Source organism: Oncorhynchus masou, unplaced genomic scaffold (assembly GCF_036934945.1).
Source record: "Oncorhynchus masou masou isolate Uvic2021 unplaced genomic scaffold, UVic_Omas_1.1 unplaced_scaffold_5193, whole genome shotgun sequence".
NCBI classification, from domain to species: Eukaryota; Metazoa; Chordata; class Actinopteri; order Salmoniformes; family Salmonidae; genus Oncorhynchus; species Oncorhynchus masou.
The window spans coordinates 1-13,317 of NW_027011599.1; the positions used below are offsets into that span (position 1 = coordinate 1).

A 13,317-nucleotide genomic window follows, 5' to 3' on the forward strand; every position below is an offset into this window, starting at 1 on the left:
AAGCAGAAAACCTGATAATGTATTTATGGGGGTCCAACAAAATTAAGGCATTACAATACATTCATAACAGATTTCACAATATATTAAGTTTGTGCTCTCAGTCTACTACCACATATCTATAACACCATATTCATGTGTACATGTGTGTATAGTGCATATGTTATCTTGTGTTTGTATACACACATACACTTGTGTTTGGGGCGGCAGTGTAGCCTAGTGGTTAGAGCGTTGGACTGGTAACCGGAAGGTTGACCCGAGCTGACAAGGTACAAATCTGTCGTTCTGCCCCTGAACAGGCAGTTAACCCACTGTTCCTAGGCCGTCATTGAAAATAAGAATTTGTTCTTAACTGACTTGCCTGGTTAAATAAAGGTGAAAAAAAAACGTGTGTGTGTGTGTGTGTGTGTGTGTCATTAATATTTTCTACATTGTAGAATAATAGTGAAGACATCGACACTATAAAATAACACATATGGAATCATGTAGTAACCAAAAAAGTGTTCTACAATGTAGAAAATAGTCCAATTAAATAAAAACCCTGGAATGAGTCGGTATTCTAAAACCTTTGACTGGCACTGTATGTGGCAGGGTCTACTGTACAGACTGGCACTGTATGTGGCAGGGTCTACTGTACAGACTGGCACTGTACATTATCAAGCATTTTCACACGTTATCCAGATACTGACTGTTAGCACTTGGTGGACTATAGCAGCTTCCCACCAGAATGGGCTTTCGGTGAGGCAGATGAACCTGTAGCCAATATTACTTCAACAGTATTTAACATTATCCAGATAGTGACTGTCTATAGCAGCTTCCCACCAGAATGGTCTTTAGGTGAGGCAGATGAACCTGTAGCCAATATTACTTCAACAGTATTTAACATTATCCAGATACTGACTGTCTATAGCAGCTTCCCACCAGAATGGGCTTTAGGTGAGGCAGAGGAACCTGTAGCCAATATTACTTCAACATTATTTGTTATTTGTATTTGGGAAATGAATATCCAATACAGGAAGTTGGTGGCACCTTAACTGGGAGAACGGGCTCGTGGTAATGGCTGGAGCGGAATCTGTGGAATGGTATCAAACATATGGTTTCCATAGTTTCCATGTGTTGGATGCCATTCCATTCACTCTATTCCAGCCATTTTTATGAGCCGTCCTCCCTCGGCAGCATCCACTGATATCCAACTAGTCAGTGACAACTGTGTGGAGTTCGGAGTCTTTGACAGCAAACTGTGTGAAGTTGTAACAGTATTATAGACATTATGTCCTGGGATTTCTTATCGATCGTCTATGTGTAGCTTGTGAGTGTCGTAAGAGGAAAACGCGTTACATGTTACATCCCAGAGGGACCATGTTGATAGATAGCATTATTGGTCCACTGTTTCCTTACTGTTGTATTCTTCCCTCCCCCAGAGGGACCGTGGGCCAGGCGGAGGTAGTGGAACTGCAGGGCCTTCTGTCTGACAGAGACACCGAGATTCTTAACCTGAAGGAACAACTGAAAACTGCATTCAAAGCCAGCAGCGATGCCTCGGTCCCTACTAAACACAGAGAGACAGCCAATCAGGTGAGGGAGCAGTCCTCCTTCATAACGAATAAAATCTTCAGTTGTTTGGTCTCGTGCACAGGATACAGGATGTAAACAGTACAGTGAAACGCTTACTTGCAAGCTCTCCTCAACAGTGCAGTACACATTATCCAAAAATATAACATTGTATTCAATCCCCTATCCATATGTAGTATGTTGGTCTTGTTAATACAATGGATGTTGTTCATGATATAGCGCTCACAGACTGAAGCAGAGGAGTGGCCTTCCAACGTCCGTGAGAGGAATCTCCGTGACAACGGTCAACTCGCACGCGGCGTAAAGACGTCAAAGAGGACCAGTCAGGTAATCTCCTTTTAGACATACGCGTTTCCTCCAGCAATGTTTCAATCTCTCCGGTTTAACGCATCTGTACGTAACAAAACGTCAGTTTGGCATAGAGGAAGTATAGTACTTCTCCATCCGCCTGTTGCTCACGTCCCTCTAAACAAAATAGTAGCTATTGAGATGGAGTTCACTGAGGTTATTTTTTTTAATTTTTTTTATGAGTGCATTTTACAAGTGGCTAGTTCGCATCAACTACCTTCGATAAAACCACTGCAAAAGTTTAGCCTGGAAACCTTGGTTTCGAGTTGCGACGTTCTGGCATGTCTGCCTCGTGGTTTGTTGGGAGTCACTGCTGTTGCCTAGGGGTCGGGTTTCCAAGGCTAGGTTCTCATCTGCATGTCTGCCTCGTGGTTTGTTGGCAGTCACTGCTGTTGCCTAGGGGGTCCGGTTTCCAAGGCTAGGTTCTCATCTGCATGTCTGCCTCGTGGTTTGTTGGCAGTCACTGCTGTTGCCTAGGGGGTCGGGTTTCCAAGGCTAGGTTCTCATCTGCATGTCTGCCTCGTGGTTTGTTGGGAGTCACTTCTGTTGCCTAGGGGGTCGGGTTTCCAAGGCTAGGTTCTCATCTGCATGTCTGCCTCGTGGTTTGTTGGGAGTCACTGCTGTTGCCTAGGGGGTCGGGTTTCCAAGGCTAGGTTCTCATCTGCATGTCTGCCTCGTGGTTTGTTGGCAGTCACTGCTGTTGCCTAGGGGGTCCGGTTTCCAAGGCTAGGTTCTCATCTGCATGTCTGCCTCGTGGTTTGTTGGTAGTCACTGCTGTTGCCTAGGGGGTCGGGTTTCCAAGGCTAGGTTCTCATCTGCATGTCTGCCTCGTGGTTTGTTGGGAGTCACTTCTGTTGCCTAGGGGTCGGGTTTCCAAGGCTAGGTTCTCATCTGCATGTCTGCCTCGTGGTTTGTTGGGAGTCACTGCTGTTGCCTAGGGGGTCGGGTTTCCAAGGCTAGGTTCTCATCTGCATGTCTGCCTCGTGGTTTGTTGGCAGTCACTGCTGTTGCCTAGGGGGTCGGGTTTCCAAGGCTAGGTTCTCATCTGCATGTCTGCCTCGTGGTTTGTTGGGAGTCACTGCTGTTGCCTAGGGGGTCGGGTTTCCAAGGCTAGGTTCTCATCTGCATGGCTGCCTCGTGGTTTGTTGGCAGTCACTGCTGTTGCCTAGGGGGTCCGGTTTCCAAGGCTAGGTTCTCATCTGCATGGCTGCCTCGTGGTTTGTTGGCAGTCACTGCTGTTGCCTAGGGGGTCGGGTTTCCAAGGCTAGGTTCTCATCTGCATGTCTGCCTCGTGTTTTGTTGGGAGTCACTGCTGTTGCCTAGGGGGTCCGGTTTCCAAGGCTAGGTTCTCATCTGCATGTCTGCCTCGTGTTTTGTTGGGAGTCACTGCTGTTGCCTAGGGGGTCGGGTTTCCAAGGCTAGGTTCTCATCTGCATGTCTGCCTCGTGGTTTGTTGGGAGTCACTGCTGTTGCCTAGGGAGTCGGGTTTCCAAGGCTAGGTTCTCATCTGCATGTCTGCCTCGTGGTTTGTTGGGAGTCACTGCTGTTGCCTAGGGGTTTGGGTTTCCAAGGCTAGGTTCTCATCTGCATGTCTGCATCGTGTTTTGTTGGGAGTCACTGCTGTTGCCTAGGGGGTCCGGTTTCCAAGGCTAGGTTCTCATCTGCATGTCTGCCTCGTGGTTTGTTGGGAGTCACTGCTGTTGCCTAGGGGGTCCGGTTTCCAAGGCTAGGTCGGTTAGCGCCACGTCCGTCTTGCTCTGATGCAAGTTTACGAATGGAACCACAGTTATGTGAGCTATTGAATCAATCCTATTGAATCAATCCTATTGAATCAATCCTATTGAATCAATCCTATTGAATCAATCCTATTGAATCAATCCTATTGAATCAATCCTATTGAATCAATCCTATTGAATCAATCCAATATGGTTCCCTTCGTGCGTCAGGAGACACTCCCGAGTAAGGATTTCTTTTTGTTATAAAAACATGAATTACTGCAGAAACAATAGATGGTAGGGAGAGAGCCTCATTCTAGTCCACACTCATTTTTGCAGTGAGTAAAAAAAACAAATGTATATATATTTTTGGCATATCTCATTATTTTGTCAGGTAAAGATGTATTTGAACTGGCATTTCACACAATCTGACATGGTAAGCAATGTTTTAGGCTTTAAATTAGGACCATGCCTCAGGACTACCTGACATGATGACTCCTTGCTGTCCCCAGTCCACCTGGCCGTGCTGCTGCTCCAGTTTCAACTGTTCTGACTTATTATTATTATTGGACCATGCTGGTCATTTATGAACATTTGAACATCTTGGCCATGTTCAGTTATAATCTCTACCCGGCACAGCCAGAAAAGGACTGGCCACCCCACATAGCCTGGTTCCTCTCTCGGTTTCGTCCTAGGTTCTGGCCTTTCTCGGGAGTTTTTCCTAGCCACCGTGCTTCTATACCTGCATTGCTTGCTGTTTGGGGTTTTAGGCTGGGTTTCTGTACAGCACTTTGAGATATCAGCTTTTAGGTGAATGGAGCCAAATGAACGACTCTTTTAGGTGAATGGAGCCAAATGAACGAGTCTTTAAGGTGAATGGAGCCAAATGAACGAGTCTTTAAGGTGAATGGAGCCAAATGAACGAGTCTTTAAGGTGAATGGAGCCAAATGAACAAGTCTTTAAGGTGAATGGAGCCAAATGATCCGGCTCACTGAAAAGACTCGGCATGCCCATCACTAGTTCCATAGCTACGGTAGTCAAGGGGGAGCGCAGGGATTTAAGAGCTATTTTCACACAGACACTCCTGTAGGTTAACCCAACTGACGAGACACTCCTGTAGGTTAACCCAACTGACTAGTAGGTTAACCCAACTGACTAGTCACTCCTGTAGGTTAACCCAACTGACTCGTAGGTTAACCCAACTGACTAGGCACTCCTGTAGGTTAACCCAACTGACTAGGCACTCCTGTAGGTTAACCCAACTGACTAGTAGGTTAACCCAACTGACTAGTCACTCCTGTAGGTTAACCCAACTGACTAGTAGGTTAACCCAACTGACTAGACGCTCCTGTAGGTTAACCCAACTGACTAGGCACTCCTGTAGGTTAACCCAACTGACTAGTAGGTTAACCCAACTGACTAGGCACTCCTGTAGGTTAACCCAGCTGACTAGGCACTCCTGTAGGTTAACCCAACTGACTCGTAGGTTAACCCAACTGACTAGGCAATCCTGTGGGATAACCCAACTGACTAGACACTCCTGTAGGTTAACCCAACTGACTAGGCACTCCTGTAGGTTAACCCAACTGACTCGTCACTCCTGTAGGTTAACCCAACTGACTAGACGCTCCTGTAGGTTAACCCAACTGACTAGTAGGTTAACCCAACTGACTAGTAGGTTAACCCAACTGACTAGTAGGTTAACCCAACTGACTAGTAGGTTAACCCAACTGACTAGGCACTCCTGTAGGTTAACCCAACTGACTAGACAACACTCCTGTAGGTTAACCCAACTGACTAGTAGGTTAACCCAACTGACTAGGCACTCCTGTAGGTTAACATTACATTTACATTTAAGTCATTTAGCAGACGCTCTTATCCAGAGCGACTTACAAATTGGTGAATTCACCTTCTGACATCCAGTGGAACAGCCACTTTACAATAGTGCATCTACCCAACTGACTAGTAGGTTAACCCAACTGACTAGACGCTCCTGTAGGTTAACCCAACTGACTAGTAGGTTAACCCAACTGACTCGTCACTCCTGTAGGTTAACCCAACTGACTAGTAGGTTAACCCAACTCACTAGACGCTCCTGTAGGTTAACCCAACTGACTAGGCACTCCTGTAGGTTAACTCACCCTCACTGTCATCCTGTGTACCCCTGTCTGTCTGTCTGTCTGTCTGTCTGTCTGTCTGTAGGGGTCTGGGGGCTACCCATCGGTGCTCGACTCCTCAGAGATCTCCACAGAAGGAGGCAGGACCAGCCGCTTCCCCAAGCCTGAGCTCGAGATCTCCTTCAGCCCGCTGCAGCCCAACAGGATGGCCCTGAAACGCCAGGGAGGGGCTGTGGTCAACGTCAAAATCACCCGCAAGAGGAAGAGCTCTGAGATCGACAAGGTAGACCGTGTTCACTTGCAGTGAGGGACTTACTGTAGGTTCAGTCCAGGGTACAACTGTGTGGTCCTTCCGCCACTGCAGACCCTGTCCATCTTACCATTCAGCTGGAGGTCTCTCTCCTGTCAGTCATCTGAAATACATTTTACAGAGAGAGAGCGTTAGTACTGCAACAGTTCTGTTATCCCATGTCCAAAGTCGGGAGTCACCCACCGAACTAATTGCAATGGCATAAGAAACCATGCAAGAAGCAAACCTGTTTAAATAGCCTCAGATAAGCCATAATGACGTGTGAATTAGGTTCATCTGAAGAGCAAGTTGTTCAACATATGAATAGTTTACTGCTCCATCTTACATTATATATTGAACTGAAAGGCTTGTGCTTGTTTTTATGGAAGTAAATGTATAGAGTTTCCTATTACATGTGGTGGGATCTAACACACGCATGGTTGTTGTGTGAATATAATGAGTCGATGTAGTGTAGGGGGCTCTGCTGCAGCGGCGTAGGAGGAGGCGTGGTCTCTGCTGCAGCGGCGTAGGAGGAGGCGTGGTCTCTGCTGCAGCGGCGTAGGAGGAGGCGTGGTCTCTGCTGCAGCGGCGTAGGAGGAGGCGTGGTCTCTGCTGCGGCGGCGTAGGAGGAGGCGTGGTCTCTGCTGCGGCGGCGTAGGAGGAGGCGTGGTCTCTGCTGCGGCGTAGGAGGAGGCGTGGTCTCTGCTGCGGCGGCGTAGGAGGAGGCGTGGTCTCTGCTGCGGCGTAGGAGGAGGCGTGGTCTCTGCTGCGACGTCGGAGGAGGCGTGGTCTCTGCTGCGGCGGCGTAGGAGGAGGCGTGGTCTCTGCTGCGGCGGCGTAGGAGGAGGCGTGGTCTCTGCTGCGGCGGCGTAGGAGGAGGCGTGGTCTCTGCTGCGGCGGCGTAGGAGGAGGCGTGGTCTCTGCTGCGGCGGCGTAGGAGGAGGCGTGGTCTCTGCTGCGGCGTAGGAGGAGGCGTGGTCTCTGCTGCTGCGGGGTAGGAGGAGGCGTGGTCTCTGCTGCAGCGGCGTAGGAGGAGGCGTGGTCTCTGCTGCAGCGGCGTAGGAGGAGGCGTGGTCTCTGCTGCAGCGGCGTAGGAGGAGGCGTGGTCTCTGCTGCAGCGGCGTAGGAGGAGGCGTGGTTGCTGCAGCGGCGTAGGAGGAGGCGTGGTCTCTGCTGCTGCGGCGTAGGAGGAGGCGTGGTCTCTGCTGCGGCGTAGTAGGAGGCGTGGTCTCTGCTGCGGCGGCGTAGGAGGCGTGGTCTCTGCTGCGGCGTAGGAGGAGGCGTGGTCTCTGCTGCGGCATAGGAGGAGGCGTGGTCTCTGCTGCGGCGTAGGAGGAGGCGTGGTCTCTGCTGCGGCGTAGGAGGAGCGTGGTCTCTGCTGCGAGGCGTAGGAGGAGCGTGGTCTCTACTGCGGCGTAGGAGGAGGCGTGGTCTCTGCTGCGGCGTGGGAGGAGAAGGGCGTGGTCTCTGCTGCAGAGTAGGAGTGAGTAAAGGCTATGGTGCAGTATTAAGTCCATATAGGAGGAGTATTTATGCAGTTTGAGACTAAAAAATAATTCCCATTACTGACTGTCCCAGAAGGGGAGAAGTGAATCTCCATTGTATTTGTGTGATTCCTCTCCTCCCCTAAGGATCACGGGGAGGAACTGCCTTTAAACATGGCCTGTACTTAAAAATATATATTTGAACATTTATTTAATTAAATTAGGCAAGTCAGTTAAGAATAAATTCTAATTTACAATGGTCCTAGGAACAGTGGGTTAACTGCCTTGTTCAGGGGCAGAATTGTCAACTCTGGGATTTGATCTAACAACCTTTCGGTTACTGGCCCAACGCTCTAACCACTAGGCTACCTGCCGTCCCTACCTCTAACCACTAGGCTACCTGCCGTCCCTACACTCTAACCACTAGGGCTGCCGTCCCTACCACTCTAACCACTAGGCTACCTGCCGTCCCTACCTCTAACCACTAAGGCTACCTGCCGTCCCTACACTCCTAACCGCTAAGGCTACCTGCCGTCCCTACACTCCTGCCGCTGAGGCTACCTGCGATCCCTACACCTCTAACCGCTAGGCTACCTGCACGTCCCTACACTCTAACCGCTAGGCTACCTGCCGTCCTACCTCTAACCGCTAGGCTACCTGCCGTCCCTAGTTAACAACACGGTAACTAACTAAGCCCACACAACACGGCGGGGGGAGAAGTCTTTGGGAGCTCTGATGTTCCTAGTTCTATCTTTGGTGTTACTCAGTCATTCTGGTATCTGTCACAAAAACAACTCTTTCCCTGAGGTCTGTCTCGCTGACTCTGAAATGGCACAGCGCTGATGCCAGGCGCTAGACATCAACACTTCACTGTTGGGAATAAAATGCCAAGCATTTTGTTGAACACGAGACATGAAGAAAGACATGTTTGACAGATGACGACAAGAGGCTTCGAGTTCATTTCAAAATATTTTTCACAATGTTTTCTATTTAGTAATAAAGGTTTTATTTTAATTCACAAAACAAAGCCTCTAAATCTTTTAGACGGTTAATTATTTTTATAGAAGATTCATAACCAACATAAGCAGGGCAATCATTTTTTAGTATAAAGATAATTGCATTTGAAGCACCAGAAGTTGAAGCATCTAAACGTTTTTAAATATGCCGTTGAAGTATTTATCTTCACATTATGACCCGCGTAGCCTTTCAGTCCTGATGTAATTCAGGTGTCAATATCATATCAATGTCTGATTTTATAGGCATCTTTGTGGTTGGTTGGTACAGGGTTGACACACATTGCCCTTGGTGTATTAGACTGCATTGATATTCTTGCTAACTTTATAACAAACCTCTTTCTTCTTCTTTTTTTTTTTTTAAGAAGATCGGATGGCGCAGTCCAGCTAAAAGGAGAGCAACGCATGAGCTCCTCTCTCAGGTACCTCTCCTCTCTCTCGGGTACCTCTCCTCTCTCTCAGGTACCTCTCCTCTCTCAGGTACCTCTCCTCTCTCTCAGGTACCTCTCCTCTCTCAGGTACCTCTCCTCTCTCTCAGGTACCTCCTCTCCTGGGTACCTCTCCTCTCTCTCAGGTACCTCTCCTCTCTCTCAGGCCCTCTCCTCTCTCTCTCTCCCTCTCTCTCAGGTACCTCTCCTCTCTCTCAGGTACCTCTCCTCTCTTTCAGGTACCTCTCCTCTCTCTCAGGTACCTCTCCTCTCTCTGAGGTACCTCTCCTCTCTCTCGGGTACCTCTCCTCTCTCTCGGGTACCTCTGAGTACCTCTCCTCTCTCTCGGGTACCTCTCCTCTCTCTCGGTACCTCTCCTCTCTCTCCAGGTACCTCTCCTCTCTCTCAGGTACCTCTCCTCTCTCTCAGGTACCTCTCTTCTCTCTCCAGGTGCCTCTCCTCTCTCTCGGGTACCTCTTCTCTCTCGGTACCTCCTCTCTCTGCCTCTCCTCTCTCTCGGGTACCTCCTCTCTCTCGGGTACCTCTCCTCTCTCTCGGTACCTCTCTCTCTCTCAGGTACCTCTCCTCCTCTCCCTCTCCTCTCTCAGGTGTGCCTCTCCTCTCTCTCAGGTACCTCTCCTCTCTCTCGGGTACTCTCCTCTCTCTCGGGTACCTCTCCTCTCTCTCAGGTACCTCTCCTCTCTCTCCAGGTACCTCTCCTCTCTCTCAGGTACTCTCAGGTCCTCTCCTCTCTCCAGGTACCTCTCCCTCTCAGGTACCTCTCCTCTCTCTCAGGTACCTCTCCTCTCTCTCAGGTGCCTCTCCTCTCAGGTACCTCTCCTCTCCCTCAGGTACCTCTCCTCTCTCTCAGGTACCTCTCCTCTCTCTCAGGTACCTCTCCTCTCTCTCAGGTACCTCTCTCTCTCAGGTACCCTCTCCTCTCTCTCAGGTACCTCTCCTCTCTCTCAGGTACCTCTCCTCTCTCTCAGGTACCTCTCCTCTCTCAGGTACCTCTCCTCTCTCTCAGGTACCTCTCCTCTCTCTCAGGTACCTCTCCCTCTCTCTCTCAGGTACCTCTCCTCTCTCTCAGGTACCCCTCTCCTCTCTCTCAGGTACCTCTCTCTCGGGACCTCTCACTCTCTCTCGGGCCTCTCCTCTCTCTCGGGTACCTCTCTCTCTCAGGTACCTCTCCTCTCTCTCCTCTCCTCTCGGGTACCTCTCCTCTCTCTCGGGTACCTCTCCTCTCTCTCGGTACCTCTCCTCTCTCTCGGGTACCTCTCCTCTCTCTCGGTACCTCTCCTCTCTCTCAGGTACCTCCTCTCTCTCCAGGTACCTCTCCTCTCTCTCAGGTACCTCTCCTCTCTCTCAGGTACCTCTCCTCCTCTACCCTCCTCTCTCTCAGGTACCTCTCCTCTCTCTCAGGTACCTCTCCACTCTCTCAGGTACCTCTCCACTCCTCTCTCTCCTCTCTCTCAGGTACCTCTCCCTCTCTCTCAGGTACCTCTCCTCTCTCTCAGGTGCCTCTCCTCTCTCTCAGGTACACTCTCCCTCTCTCAGGTGCCTCTCCTCTCTCAAGGTACCTCTCCTCTCTCTCGGGTACCTCTCCTCTCTCTCAGGTGTACCTCTCCTCTCTCTCAGGTACCTCTCCTCTCTCTCAGGTGCCTCTCCTCTCTCCAGGTGCCTCTCCTCTCTCTCCAGGTACAGGTACCTCTCCACTCTCTCAGGTACCTCTCCTCTCTCTCGGGTACCTCTCTCTCAGGTACCTCTCCTCTCTCTCAGGTACCTCTCCTCTCTCTCAGGTACCTCTCCTCTCTCTCAGGTACCTCTCCTCTCTCTCAGGTACCTCTCCTCTCTCTCAGGTACCTCTCCTCTCTCTCAGGTACCTCTCCTCTCTCAGGTACCTCTCCTCTCTCTCAGGTACCTCTCTCCTCTCTCTCAGGTACCTCTCCTCTCTCTCAGGTACCTCTCTTCTCTCAGGTACCTCTCTTCTCTCAGGTACCTCTCCTCTCTCAGTTACCTCTCCTCTCTTTCGGGTACCTCTCCTCTCTCTCGGGTACTCTCTCTCTCCGGTACCTCTCCTCTCTCTCGGGTACCTCTCCTCTCTCTGTACCTCTCCTCTCTCTCAGGTACCTCTCCTCTCTCTCAGGTACCCTCTCCTCTCTCAGTACCTCCTCTTCTCTCTCAGGTACCTCTCTTCTCTCAGGTACCTCTCTTCTCTCAGGTACCTCTCCTCTCTCAGTTACCTCTCCTCTCTTTCAGGTACCTCTCCTCTCTCTCGGGTACCTCTCCTCTCTCTCGGGTACCTCTCCTCTCTCTCGGGTACCTCTCCTCTCTCTCGGGTACCTCTTCTCTCTCTCGGGTACCTCTCCTCTCTCGGGTACCTCTCCTCTCTCGGGTACCTCTCCCCTCTTCAAGCCTGTTACCCCATCCATCACCATCCCCTTAATTTTCTAATTCTTTGGTCGGTAGTACCTCGGTTGGCGTAATGGCATAGCTATGGAAGTCCTCTGAGAGACGACAATGGAATGGTTGTGATTTAAAATGACAGGGGGGTTGTTTCAGCGTTGGGTATTTCCTGCTGTTCAGTGATAATTTCTATAAATAATATGTACCCATTGATTATTGAAGATTATAAACTAGGTGGTTCAGCCCTGAATGCTGATTGGCTGACAGCCATGGTATATCAGACCATATAGCCTTGCAGGGTATGACAAAACATTTATTTTTACTGCTCTAATTACGTTGGTAACCAGTTTATAACAGCAATAAGTTACCTTGGGGGTTTGTGATATATGGCCAATATACCACGGCTAAGGGCTGTGTCCAGGCACTCCGCGTTGTGTCGTGCATAAAGAACATCCCTTAGCCGTGGTATATTGCCCATCACCACACCCCTCATGTATGTGCTTAAATACTAACATATAAAATACAGAAACACAAAAGTCCAGAAGTTTGAAACATGCTTAATGATTCATACAGCATCCTATTTAAAAAAAGCAGAATGCGGAGTTGGACAGATGTTACCAATAAGTTATTGAAGATGCTTTTATTTTGGAGTACACATTTAGATGAGGGTTTCTTTTGCCGTGAGCTGAACAGTTCAAACTCGATGTGTCAGGGATGGCCTCAACTGGAGCTGGGAAACATACATTTGTTAATCCACATCAATCATTTTGAAACCTACTGATTTATTCAACCTGAAATTGCATGGGACTCTTAAAATGCAAATTGATCTCTCAATGTCGTAACATTCATAAAGCGAAATCCTCACCATGGAGTTTTAATCTCTCTCTCTGGTCTCCTCTCTCCCTGGTCTCATTCTCCGTGGTCTCTCTCTCTCCGGGTCTCATTTCTCTCTGTGGTCTCCTCTCTCTCTCCCTGGTCTCATTTCTCTCTCCCTGGTCTCATTTCTCTCTCCTGGTCTCCTCTCTCTCTCCCGGGTCTCATTTCTCTCTTTCTCTCTCCCTGGTCTCATTTCTCTCTCCCGGGTCTCATTTCTCTCTCCGGGTCTCATTTCTCTCCCGTGGTCTCATTTCTCTCTCCCGGGTCTCATTTCTCTCTCCCGGGTCTCACTTCTCTCTCCCGGGTCTCATTTCTCTCTCCCGGGTCTCATTTCTCTCTCCCGGGTCTCACATTTCTCTCTCCCGGGTCTCATTTCTCTCTCCCGGGTCTCATTTCTCTCTCCCGGGTCTCATTTCTCTCTCCCGGGTCTCATCTCTCTCTCTCCCTGGTGTCATCTCTCTCTCCTGGTCTCATTTCTCTCTCCCTGGTCTCCTAAATCTCATTCTCTCTCCCTGGTCTCTAAATTTCTCTCTCCTGGTCTCATTTCTCTCTCCCGGGTCTCATTTCTCTCTCCCGGGTCTCATTTCTCTCTCCCGGGTCTCATTTCTCTCTCCCGGGTCTCATCTCTCTCTCTCCCTGGTGTCATCTCTCTCTCCCTGGTCTCCTAAATCTCATCTCTCTCTCCCTGGTCTCCTAAATCTCATCTCTCTCTCCCTGGTCTCATAACTCTCGTCTCTGCGCTGGTGTTCCTCAGGATGAGGTGCACAAGGAGAACCATAGAAACCCCCAGGACCAGACTGGCTCCTAAACTGGCTGTGCATCAGAGGTGGTGAGACACACAGCTTTTATGTTTGAACAGATACAAACATGACTTTGTCCCTGTCAAGAAATCTGTTAAATCCGAGGCTGATGATAATGGACTGGAGCCTGGCCTGTAGGGTCTCGTCATGTGGATGTGTCACCTTGGCGGCAGGGTAGCCTAGTGGTTAGAGCGTTGGACTAGTAATCCGAAGGTTACAAGTTCAAACCCCGAGCTGACAAGGTACAAATCTGTCGTTCTGCCCCTGAACA

The 13,317-nt window shown here is 49.7% G+C and overlaps 1 protein-coding gene across 1 annotated transcript; it reads left to right on the forward strand.

The window, feature by feature from the left end:
* Positions 1-1,418: 1,418 nt before the first annotated feature.
* On the forward strand, positions 1,419-13,060 carry LOC135535827 (kinesin-like protein KIF20B; the record flags this gene model as incomplete). Its single annotated transcript, XM_064962255.1, has 5 exons — positions 1,419-1,572; positions 1,789-1,896; positions 5,836-6,033; positions 8,902-8,958; positions 13,001-13,060. Coding segments are annotated over 5 exons (571 nt in total), but the record flags the coding sequence as incomplete, so codon positions are not given.
* Positions 13,061-13,317: the final 257 nt, after the last annotated feature.